An 11,443-nucleotide genomic window follows, 5' to 3' on the forward strand; every position below is an offset into this window, starting at 1 on the left:
CCGGAACCCTTGAAACCAGATATAAGATTTGCATTCTGGATGGAATGAACTCGATGAAATATTCAATTACACCATTGTACATATAATTATTCATTTACAGATTAGTTTACTGTTAAAATATGCAGCAAGATAAATACCTAGAGACACTTTACTTCAGAAAAAAAAAAAAAAAACGGTACTTAAAAAATTGATTGCAAATTTATATGATAGAATTCTACTCCATTCGATAGTTTTGAAACTTTTAATGTAATTTTTTTCTTCTTCACGAGGGTAAAAGGTGTTCTTGTTAAAATTTAAGAGCGCAAAGCTCCTTTGAGTGTAGCAGGGCTTGGATTCAAATGACAGCGATGTGTACATAGTAAATTGATTTCTCAGGGCAGGTCATTAAGATACATAAATTCATGTGTTCTCTATTCAGTATCATTCTTCCATATCCACACTATGCCTCGGTCAAAAAACTTATTATTAGAAAGTGATGTCAAAATTAATTAATTAACCAAAATTTTGGTTTTGTCCAAATTTAAAATGGAAGTTTGACTGTGAGCCATGGGATGAAAGCCATATGCTATCGAGTAACTAATTTATGAAATGATGTGAATGCACGACCTAAAAAGCACAGTGATGTAAGAGAAAATAAATGAGAAGAAGTATGAATTTGACATGACACGAATACAAACTCCATGATTTTGAGGCTGACATAGCTTGTTTGTACATTTGGAATTGCTTCAAAAAGCAATTTTTGCAGCATATAAATCATCTCCTTGCTAATGAAGAAGTCAGCAGCAATGTCTATACTCTTTCTACACTCTCCTTTAGCCATCTCTCTCGCTCCATTTGCTGAAACTTCAACATTTTATCGGGGTCTGTTCCCTTGCCTTTTTCATGCGACGAGCTTAATCAAGTTTCGTCAGCAGTTTGCTTAGACCAGAACTTGGACCATCTTCCATGAACGGAACATGAACAATTCTAAATAAAAAAATCAATTTGTCGTTTGGCATCATCAATCATCGCTTTTGTAGCTCAGTCAACAGACATTGTTCTTAGCTGAGTTTCCTTAGTGAGATCTTTAAATTCACAATATGGTCGAAACACAGCGGACACTATCCCCAGCAAGATCTTTCTTTCTTTTTAATCTCTTTCTATTGGGGTTAATGCATTTTATTTCAATTTTTGGCGACTCTTTTGACCGTTCACTTTGTTTTACTCCAGTCCAAAAAAGGAAAAAAAAAAAACTCAATTTAGGGTGGGAATTTGTCGAATTACGGCTTATCTACCACATTGAATGCTGAATAAACAATAGAGTAGGGGGCATCTAGGATCATGATACGACACACTTAATCTATCTTCTTAGAAGAAACCCATGTGGCAGAGAACCCATTGTGGCCGAGTCATTGCTACCACCTTTTTTGTTCTTCTCGATTTGAATCTTATATAGCCAAGTCGTTTGCCACAACTTTTCTGTTTTCTCTCGAATTGGAATTTTATCTTTTATGTCTAGATTTTAAATGTCTCTCTCGTTACTGGAATTCCAATGACATGTCAATCAATGACCCGATCGAAAGCATGTCGATGCTGTTTTGACATGATGATTGAATGACCTACACGATACAGTTCATACTAATGGGCGATTGAGAAATTCCATAGTCCAATAATCTTGGTCATGATCGTAAAAAATTATGCCTTTAGTGCGTGAAGCAATTTGGTTCTTCCAAAAGCCATTCTATCTAGTTATATATTCAACGACATGTTCTGATGGAACCAAAATCATATCCACCATAACCAATCAAAGAGGTTTCGAATTAAGGCAAATAGAAGGCAATCAATGGCCTCGAAGTTAAAGCTAATTCATCTTCGAACAAGAGAGGGAGAAAATCTAGCAGAGAATATTGCTACAATGACGAGATAATCGAGAAATGGGGAGAAGAAAGAAGCATCTTCAGGAGCTCAATGAAGATGCTTAACAAGAACAGCGGGATTATCATTTTTGCAGCGGTTTTAACATTCTACCCAGCTCAGAAAGGCACTTAGCCTCGTGTTCAGCTCTTATGATTTGCATACTTATTTCCGCTTCAGCCTTTATGTTCGCTGCGACCATCAGTCCAAAACAAAAACATAAATTGAAGTTACTCAAATATGATGCAGATCAAAATATACTTTACATGTGGTGGGGTATCTTTGAAACAGCTTTTAAGCACCGAACAATGTCTAATTTCTCGTTTGATGCAGATTAAATAATGTTACAATAGCCAAGCATTACGCGAATCCTTTCTTGTCCTCCATAGACATGAGAATTACCAGTATCGCTAAACATATAAAAATTTTACCATGTTGAATAATTATCTAGAATCATCGACAATTGAAATTCGAAGCTTACCAACATACTTTTCACTCACAGCTTGCTTAACACGCACGCTCGGCTCAATGTCAATGATCAGGATTCTCACAATCTCGTACCATAGTCAGATATAGCCTGCAAAATTTAGAGAACACTAATTCAGATTATCTCTCGTAATAACATCTAGAAGTCTAGAGTGGACAACCTTTCCGAGTTCATCTTCAACAGCTTCGTCAATTCCAATCTTTTGCTCAAAAGCGTCTTCCAAGTTTAGCTTTGCAACACTAGCTTTGATAGCTGGAAAAATTGGAACATCAAAATAAGGGATGCAAGAGTTGTTGCTTGCACGAAATGTTAATTTAAGGACAAAAGTATGTTACTTGCAAATAAAAAGTGTAGAAATTTGTTATGGTACTATATTTGTACTGATGTGATGAAATATATTTGGCATGTACGATCGATCGCATAGGCATGAATCAGACTCCTTGGATTGCAGAGCTCGTAAAAGGCATCGGTCGCTTTGTCTGCAAGGGCTCGATATTGCACAGACACAACGACATTGACAAACACATCATCCTGTAAGAAATATCAAATCAGGTCATTACCTATTCAAGCATTTGCAAATCAATTGATAACAAGTGACAAGCTACGAGAAAATGAAATCGACAAAATTTGCATTTGTGTACACAAACCTTGGTCTCGACGTTGCATTTCACATCCAATGGTTGCAATCGAAGTGAGAGATTACCGACCAGCTGATATTCGACAATCCGGGGAAGAAAATGGCATCCAGGTTCCTGTACTTGCTCAAACTTGCCAAAGGGAATTGATCAACGGCACCATTACTCCTTCAACAGTGACAATGGTATTGACACCGCTAACTCTTTTACTTATTTCTTTAGAAAATGTGAAAAATTGTTTGTCACTTGGGATTTGCTCCACTTCCATTAAGTCGGTTTCTTTTATATGGAAAAGAAAGAAAATAGGGGACAAAATTATTCCAAAGAAACCAATTGCTGGAATAAAATTACAACTATGAAAATAATATCACTTCAATGAGATTCTTAGGCTACGTATGGCGGTTAGGATAAAATTCATGATAAGATAAAATTCATCATATCCTACTTTTGGTACATACTCAAGATAGAATAATGTCGAATATTATAGAGATATAGACTGGATAAAATTATCTCATGAGAGAAGTGAGATAAAGGCGGATAGGAGAATTTTACAATCTTCGTTTGCAAAATTTTTTATTCATTTATACTAATATGTTGTTTATATCAAACAATACACATGACATGACATAAATATATCTTACTACAATCACTAAATAATTGATAGGATATAGTAAAATCACTTGATTTTATATCATATCTTATCTAGTCACATCCTAGTTAGAAATCCGGATGACGAAATGTAGCCTTAAGGTTATTGCAAAATTTATTAGATTTCCAAAAAAGAAAAAAAATCAGAAATGCTGTTCTTGAATGGCGTTCTCGTGTTTTGCGGCATCAAGGGCTGTTATTGGACTCATATTCATCCTTCTCCCTTTGTCACATTGTAATTTGATTTTTCTTTTTGTTTGTTTGACATCAAAATCAAGAGAGATTAGTGAATTTCCTGTCAAACTTTGAAAAATTTGAAAGTTCACGAATCAAAATATTATATGTGTGCTTGATATTTAGTTCCATCTTACATGAGTTTTCTTAAGTATATCATTTATATCATTTTTTTTTTTACCAATGTCCATTGTCTACCATTAAAAAAGAATAGTTCAATTCAACCCATGGTTTTCTTTTCCCTTCGAGAACTTCATCCATTCGTTTCTTCAAAAATGAAACTAGTCTTCTTCAACAACTAAAATGGGCGGCCAATATTGCACTATTACTCATTAATAGTAACAGTGCCATCACGCTAGCAATGCCCCTTGCCAAATCTCTTCTTAAAAGCTACTGTATACTGGTCGACTTAAACGCAACAGACAGGTTACCCATCTTATGAGTCTTTCAACTGGATCCATGAAAGAAGAAAAACATACCATTAATTCTGAGCTCTAACCACTAAGCAAATCATAACAAATAATTGAAACTGGAGAAAGCTCCAAATGTTATACACTTCAAGCAAAATGGGAGTCACTGAAAACTTGGCATGAAAGGAATTCATCGAAGGAAATGGGAGCCACTAAAAACAAGGAAAGATGCGGGAGGCTTGGGCTTTAGGGACCCAGTGGTGTACAACAAGGTTATGCTTGGAAAACATGCATGGTGACTAGTTCAGGCACCTAATACCCTATGGAGCCAATTTATGAAAGTAATCGACTACCTATGAGGAGAGCTTTGGCATGCTAGTAAGGGCCATTGGCCCTCTTGGGGATGGCAAAGTCTAACAATGGGAAGAGACGTGATCAAGCTTGAGGCAAGATGGTCAGTGGGAAATGGCAAGTAGATTCATATAAGGGAAGACATATAGTTGCCTAGAGACCATTTTGGTGGCCCCACGAACTAAAACAATCCCATTTGTGTGGAAGACCTGATCAATTGAGTGCTAGACACCCTTTGACACAGACACTTAGGCCATGTTTGATAATCAGTCAAACAATACTTGATTTTATTCTTTTGTTTACTAGAATAAAAAAAGAACATAAATTTATTTGGTAACTTTTTTGTTCCCCTAAACAAATTTGTTCACAGAAGTAGATTTGGAATAGAATTAAGAAATAGAAAAAAATTATTTCTTTGTTCTCGAGAACAACTCCAAAATAGGTCAGTGACTAGCCAAAGCAAGAAGGAAAATAAGAAAAGGAAAAAAGAGAAAATATAACAAATTATTTTAAAAATTAAAACAAATTCTAAATCACAAAAGAATTTGATGATTTACCAAACATATTTTTATCTCAATAATATAAATTTTAGACAATTATCAAACGCTTTTAAATGCTTAGAAACTTGTCCATGAAACAAAATAAAATAAAAAAATCATTTGTAAGCAGAAATTATTCTCAGAAACAAAATGATTACCAAATATGCTCTTAACTACCAAAACTTCCAAAATGTACATTGAAGTGCCAAATTGGAGAAGAAATAGATACTTAAGTGCCAACGGCGAAAAATTTTAGCCAAAATACTAACGTGGCATTTTCTAGCAATTTTTTTTTAGATGGCAATTATTTAAAAAAAATATATATCCACATGGTGTTGATGTGGCTAGCTTGTCTAGGTTCTCATCGATTTGCTGCCCCTTCCCTTTTTTAATTTAGTTTTTTAATTTAATTTAATTAGTATTTATTTTAAAAATCAATTTTTGGGACGAAACAACGTCGTTTTGCATATTAATTGCTGAGTGGGCAGCTCCGGCAAGCCACTTAAACCACATTTATTCCTAAAATAAGTCACAGATTTCCAGTTATTCTCGCCGAAATTGTCACTTAAGTATCTCAATTTTCATAAAACGTAGCACTTAAAAGTACTTTTCAAAATTTTTGGTACTTAAATGTTCATTTATGCTAAGTTTTGGTGTATTTTAGCCTAATTGACCAAGCAACAACTACAAAGTAGAATTTACATAAGGCAGATGAGCCCTAACCCCTTAAATGACAAGCTGGTTTGGAAGAGAAACGGGGTTTGTTCCCACTTGGTAAAAAGCAACTACAACATGCTCTGACTTTAGAACCAGAAACCGAACGCCAACCTAACGTCATCATTATATCAGCCCCCGGAACCTTATGAACTACTATATGGCAGATTCAGAATAACCCCAAGGGGTGATTTTTTGAGTGAAGTGTACGCAACAACGCAATTCCAACAATAGAAATCCTTCACAGAGGGAAAATGGTACATGATCTGCTATGTGCAGTGTGAATGGACAAAGCAAATTAGGATAAATCCCAAGCTTAAGCCAAACACTCACTCCCCGAATGCAATCGCCAGAATCGATGTTAGTAGAGAATCTCACCTCCGTAGTTGATTCGACGTCGAGAGGGGCCCTCCTCGCCAGAACCCTTTGGTTAATATAGAAAGAAATGCATAGGGCTTTTGTAATAACAAGCCGAGACTGGGCTGGCCGCGGATTGATGGTGGTGAAGGCCCACTGAACCGATTTCCCTTTTCTCATATTGGCTGTCTAAATCCCCAACCCTCATTGGTCTTCTTTTTTCTTTTGTTGCTAAAAACCCTCTTCGGCCTTTCTGATGTCATAATGGTGGACTATCTCATGAACCTTTTCCAATTGTAATAATGAAAGAATGCATTATCGACCAAAGGAAAAACAAAAAGAAAAAAACAAGTCGCCTATCTGTAGAGATTGAGTGTGATAAACTAGTCAATTGTTCAGCTAATATCGGGTGTAAACGAAAGGCCCTCCTGCCGTGTGCACTTGGCCCAGATGAAAAGGATTGAGTTTGAGGTAGATCGATCTTGCGAATCATCAGTTTTATCAGAGTGATTAAGTTCGACTAATTCTGGTCAGGCCTGATGATTCGCGATGGTATTCTGTATTCTCCTGCATAAGTTACTTTGAAATTGGAAAATAATCTAGGTCCAATCATCCCAAATACACTCCGTAGAACGCATGATTCAGTTACAAAATTCCTCAAAACACATAGTATCTCATGGCAGAGCATGCACAACACTTGATCAATCACGAGACATTCGAGTGTTTGACGCAAGACGCAGCATAAATAACCTTGTCCCGAAATCCTCAGAAACATAAACATGAACAGAAGAGAGATTATTCAAACATCCACTACGACAACGGCTGGCAACTTGATAAGCCAGCCAGTGAGAACTCTCTTCCTGAAGAACATAGATATTTAAAGAGCACGTATCAGCCAAGAATGAGTTGCCGGAGCACAGCAAACTGAGGGTCCTCCACTCGGGAAAGCTGCATATCCTTGCACACATCTGCTATTTCTTACGGAAATAAAAGACGGTAGCACAAGCAATGTGGAGCTCCATGGGACCCCCACGTAGAGAGGTTTAGCTATTTGTAGGCCCCATTAGGGCCCTCATATAGCTGCAAGGTTTCCTTCTCCGCACCAAGGCAGCTTATACCTTGGTATGAGAGCCCATTGGCACTAGCATTCCCATTGGAGCCTGTTGAATCTGCTCTCATGGACCTAGTTTGAAAGCCTTGAGCAGTTGATGTCTTAACAAATTGTGTTGGCAGATCAACACTGGAATTCACAGCTTTTTCTGCTGCAAAGCTGGAATCATCACTATCCAGCCTTTTTGTGTTAAGAAAGCGGCCTCCGGAACCCCTTGGTCTTCTCATCGCATGCCGGTGTCGTGACTCGTGGAGATATGGCTATAAAAGAGAGAAATAACATTATGGAACCTTTCATTATTGAGCTAATGTATCTTTAACTATTTAAGGGAATGTCTCAGAAGAAATTGGCAAATTCTGTACATTCCAGAAGTAAGCATTACCTTTCTGCCCTTTACGGCTTTTCTATCAAGTTCGGCCTTTGCTCGTATTCGTCTCCGTCTCAGAATACCATGATATTGCTTAGCATTTACATAAACTGGCTCCTCCGCCATTTCAAGGGGCAAAGGCATTCTACCATGAACCCCGTAAAGATGCGGTACCTACAGTTAAACCGAAATTTCGGAGAAGATTTACAATCCACAAAATATGTAGGGTAAATTGCTCTGACATCAGATCAATTTTGGAAGTGCAATCCAACCGCTTTAAATTTAGAAAAATTGACAGCGATCCCTCTTATGCTCAACAAAAATTCAGCTCTAACGTTTTTTCTTAAGACAATTGTTGGACCCAAAATGATGAATATATGAAAAAGCGCATTTATAATGCTAATGGAACTAGGTTACTGACATAATTCATTTTTTTATATTAATTTTGATACATTTTTGAATGGATCAATGACCGTTCACATAGGATAATCAGAAAGTCACATGAACTTCAGTATTTATTACAAAGTGCCAGTTATATTGAACCACACCAATGGTCAACAGTGTCCTTGGAAATCACACTTCAAAGGGCTTGATTAAGGCAAAATTGACATGTTTCAATCCCTTTCAAGACCAACCCCTTTTGATTGGGGAGGCCAGTCATTTCTAGAAACGATTCAAGGGGTAGTATATATCACTGAGATGTTACAATCGTTTTAATGGCATGATATGTGCAGTAATTAAGTGTCCTGCCAAAACTGGAGGTAACGACATAATTCATATTTATTAGACATGAGCAATAAAGAAAAAGTTACAGATAAAGCATCAATCAAGGCTCATAAAAAATTTCATATTAAAGTGGGCATACCATGGCTTGAGGTCCATAGAAAGAAGTCAGAGGACCACCAAATTGCGGATCTGAATAGAGAGATGAGGTCAGAACCTGCAACTAAAGAAAATTTAAGTAACAGAATAAAAGGGGGCAACATTATGTCCCAAAATATCCTTGCAACTAAATTCTTCCAGACGGATTCAATGTTATAAAAAATTCACAGTCCATGACTGAAAATACACATGCACATGGATGAGAACGAGAGACTCACAATTGAGTGACCAACAAGTTCCCTGGGGGAATTCACTCCAAGATGTTCACCAGTCGAAAGAGTCATTGAGGATTCAACACTCTTGGCATGTTTCTCCTCTTGCCTATTACTCCCATCTGCCAAAGACTAAATTTCATCAAAGAAAGAATAGAGCACACAAAATATTGAAGAAAACTAAATCACTTCTTCTAATAGTACAGCCAATTCACATATATATGAAAAGGACGGTACCATCAAAGATACGACTTCTCAAAGGAAGACAATTAATGACTTCAATTAATCTCATACGTCGGAAGTGCTTCATGCAGTGTTTGACCAAAGTTGCAAAAATTGAAGAAAATATTTCTTCTCATAACATCGCCCCGCCCATAACCAATTATAGAAAGAGGATAGTACAATATTCGACGGAAATAATAAGATCAAAGTCACTGCTTTATTAGAATAAAGTATAAGGATGATAAGATCAAAGTCACCGTTCTATAAGAAGAAAGTACAAGGTATAACACGAATCATACTAACCGTGAACAGTATTTTTACCCTGAAGTAATCTGCCATTAACAAGTATTTTTTTTCAAATTCCAGGGAGGAATCTAACAGAACACAATTTCCCCCAGATAAAGAAAGAGAGAAGGGGTTACAACTAATGAATAAAAATCAATTGGATCACCCCACCCGCTTGCTCGTACATGGGCATCTTTAGCCCTTTAGCTCAATCTGCTTGGCGATGAAACCAACTAGAGTATTTACTTTTCTTTTTTTTTTTTTTTTTTTTTTTTTTTTTTTGAGGTTGTTATGATTCATGAGTCACAAAGATACGGATCAAGATGCTAAATCAGTTATCTCTTGTTAGTTTTGGCATAACCAGTATCAAGGCTCTAAATCAGTCTTTAGTACCTTCAGTTGTAACTGACATACTGTTTCTAGCTCCATGCCACCAAGGTTGCACATACAGCGAAGAGTGCAAAATGCTTTGAGTTCCTTGTTCTAACTGTGGATCTATATTTTCGGCCCTCCCCGGCATCACTAACATCTCTGCAAGAAAGGTTATTTAGGGTTTCATGTTAGGCCTTTCATGTGCACTGCAAATAACCAAATGAAAGAAACTAAAATAAAAGATAAGGATAAAAATCACCCATGAACAATCCTGTGAATGAAGGGAAAAAGTACGACCAAATTACTCAGAGTTTGAGGGATTGAGAGCAGTAACATCCATCTCACCACTAACCTTCCAAATGAAAAGTTATGTACTTCTATGAAAAAGTTCTTTTGTCGGATAAGTATAAACGATTACTATGATATAAACTATCCTGCCATAGTGAAGCCCTAAAGTCTACCATTTACGAAAGGATTTGAAGCAACCGGTTTGGTAATCACGGCAGCAACAATGGTCAGATCCTGTATCTACCCATTAATGAACTTAGAAAGACATGGATCAACACGGTTGTAGTATACTCGTGTCGAGGTCCACAAAGACTACATCAGGTAATTATACTGACAAAATCCAGGAGAAAGTACGAAGAATAATAAGCTAATAATAACTGGGAAAACGCCCTCTCGGGTCATAGATGCAGATAACTGCTTTAGACCCCCTTGGACTTCGAATAATGGTCGAATGCAGACCACCCCCCGACCCAAAAAGAGAAACGAGTAAAAAGAGAAAGATCCCAATTTCGGGATCCTTCCATTTCAGCAGCAAGACTCTGTCTAACTGCTTCTGGCAAGAAGAGAAACAGTCGAAGTCCAACGAATCCAACGATCCAACCGCCAAGTAAGACTCAGAGAAGAAAGTCGTTGACCCACTACGATTTCACAAGGTCCCGACCTCAAGAATTGCCGAAACCCACGAGATACGGCGAATTACGCTCCAGGAAAGCGGAGCGCCGAAACCAACGGGAACCCACGAGATACGGGTAGATGCCCAACAGAAGTGTGACTGAACTCACCAGCTCCTTCCAACGACTCGCCTTCGAGAAATTCGAACGGAGGGAAGTGGGGGGTAGAGAGAGGGACTCGCCGTGGGACGCCAAGACAGGAGGAGGACGCGAAGTCAGACTTGAGAAGCCCTAGACCGGAGGAAGCACAGGAGCGAAGACGACGGCCACGGGTGCGGGTGATAGTGAATCCATCCCTCTCTGCATCCTCAGGGGAGACAGTGGCCTTGACCCTCCAACCCCTTCCTCTTTATATTTCCGAAAATCGTTTGTCGTCGTTAGTGATGATCGGGAGGTGACTACCCCTTCAATTAGCTGTCTCTTCCCTCTTCTGTCTTTTTTTTTTTTTTTTTTTTTCAAAGTCGGGTTCTGTTTCTTGAAGTTCTTGTTTGTGGTTGACGCAAAGGTTTTGGTCGTTGTCAAGGACGAGAGGAGTTGAAACGAATGAAACGTAGGAACCGGGGCAAGTTGATAATTCTCATCAGCTTTCTCGCCCTAGGTTGATATATTTGCAATTCCGGTCCCCCACATTGACTTCGACAATAATAAGAAACAGGGTTTGCTTTCCTGTCGATCTCATCTCGCCCTGTAGACGCAATGCCTTACGGTTTTGTGTATTCCTTTCCCGTATCTTGTCGGGTGTTTGGTAGAGGTAATTTTATTGCC

The 11,443-nt window shown here is 37.9% G+C and overlaps 1 protein-coding gene and 1 pseudogene across 4 annotated transcripts; both read right to left on the reverse strand.

Moving 5' to 3' along the window:
- Positions 1–2,336: 2,336 nt before the first annotated feature.
- Positions 2,337–4,309, reverse strand: LOC104455975 (annotated as a pseudogene).
- Positions 4,310–6,868: 2,559 nt separating this feature from the next.
- LOC104454653 (nuclear transcription factor Y subunit A-9) lies at positions 6,869–11,236 on the reverse strand. 4 transcript variants are annotated; one of them, XM_039316477.1, is made up of 6 exons: positions 10,861–11,236; positions 9,741–9,878; positions 8,847–8,962; positions 8,612–8,692; positions 7,762–7,920; positions 6,869–7,639 (listed from the first exon to the last, which is right to left on the reverse strand). In XM_039316477.1, exons 2-6 carry the CDS (start codon positions 9,874–9,876, stop codon positions 7,316–7,318), a joined length of 816 nt encoding a protein of 271 aa, XP_039172411.1. In that variant the 5' UTR covers positions 9,877–9,878; positions 10,861–11,236; the 3' UTR covers positions 6,869–7,315. The 4 variants fall into 4 exon arrangements, with proteins under 4 accessions (XP_039172411.1, XP_010067868.2, XP_039172413.1 ...); XM_010069566.3 differs by having other exon boundaries at positions 10,790–11,234; XM_039316479.1 differs by having other exon boundaries at positions 8,612–8,686; positions 10,790–11,231.
- Positions 11,237–11,443: the final 207 nt, after the last annotated feature.

Source organism: Eucalyptus grandis, chromosome 7, assembly GCF_016545825.1.
Source record: "Eucalyptus grandis isolate ANBG69807.140 chromosome 7, ASM1654582v1, whole genome shotgun sequence".
NCBI lineage: Eukaryota > Viridiplantae > Streptophyta > Magnoliopsida > Myrtales > Myrtaceae > Eucalyptus > Eucalyptus grandis.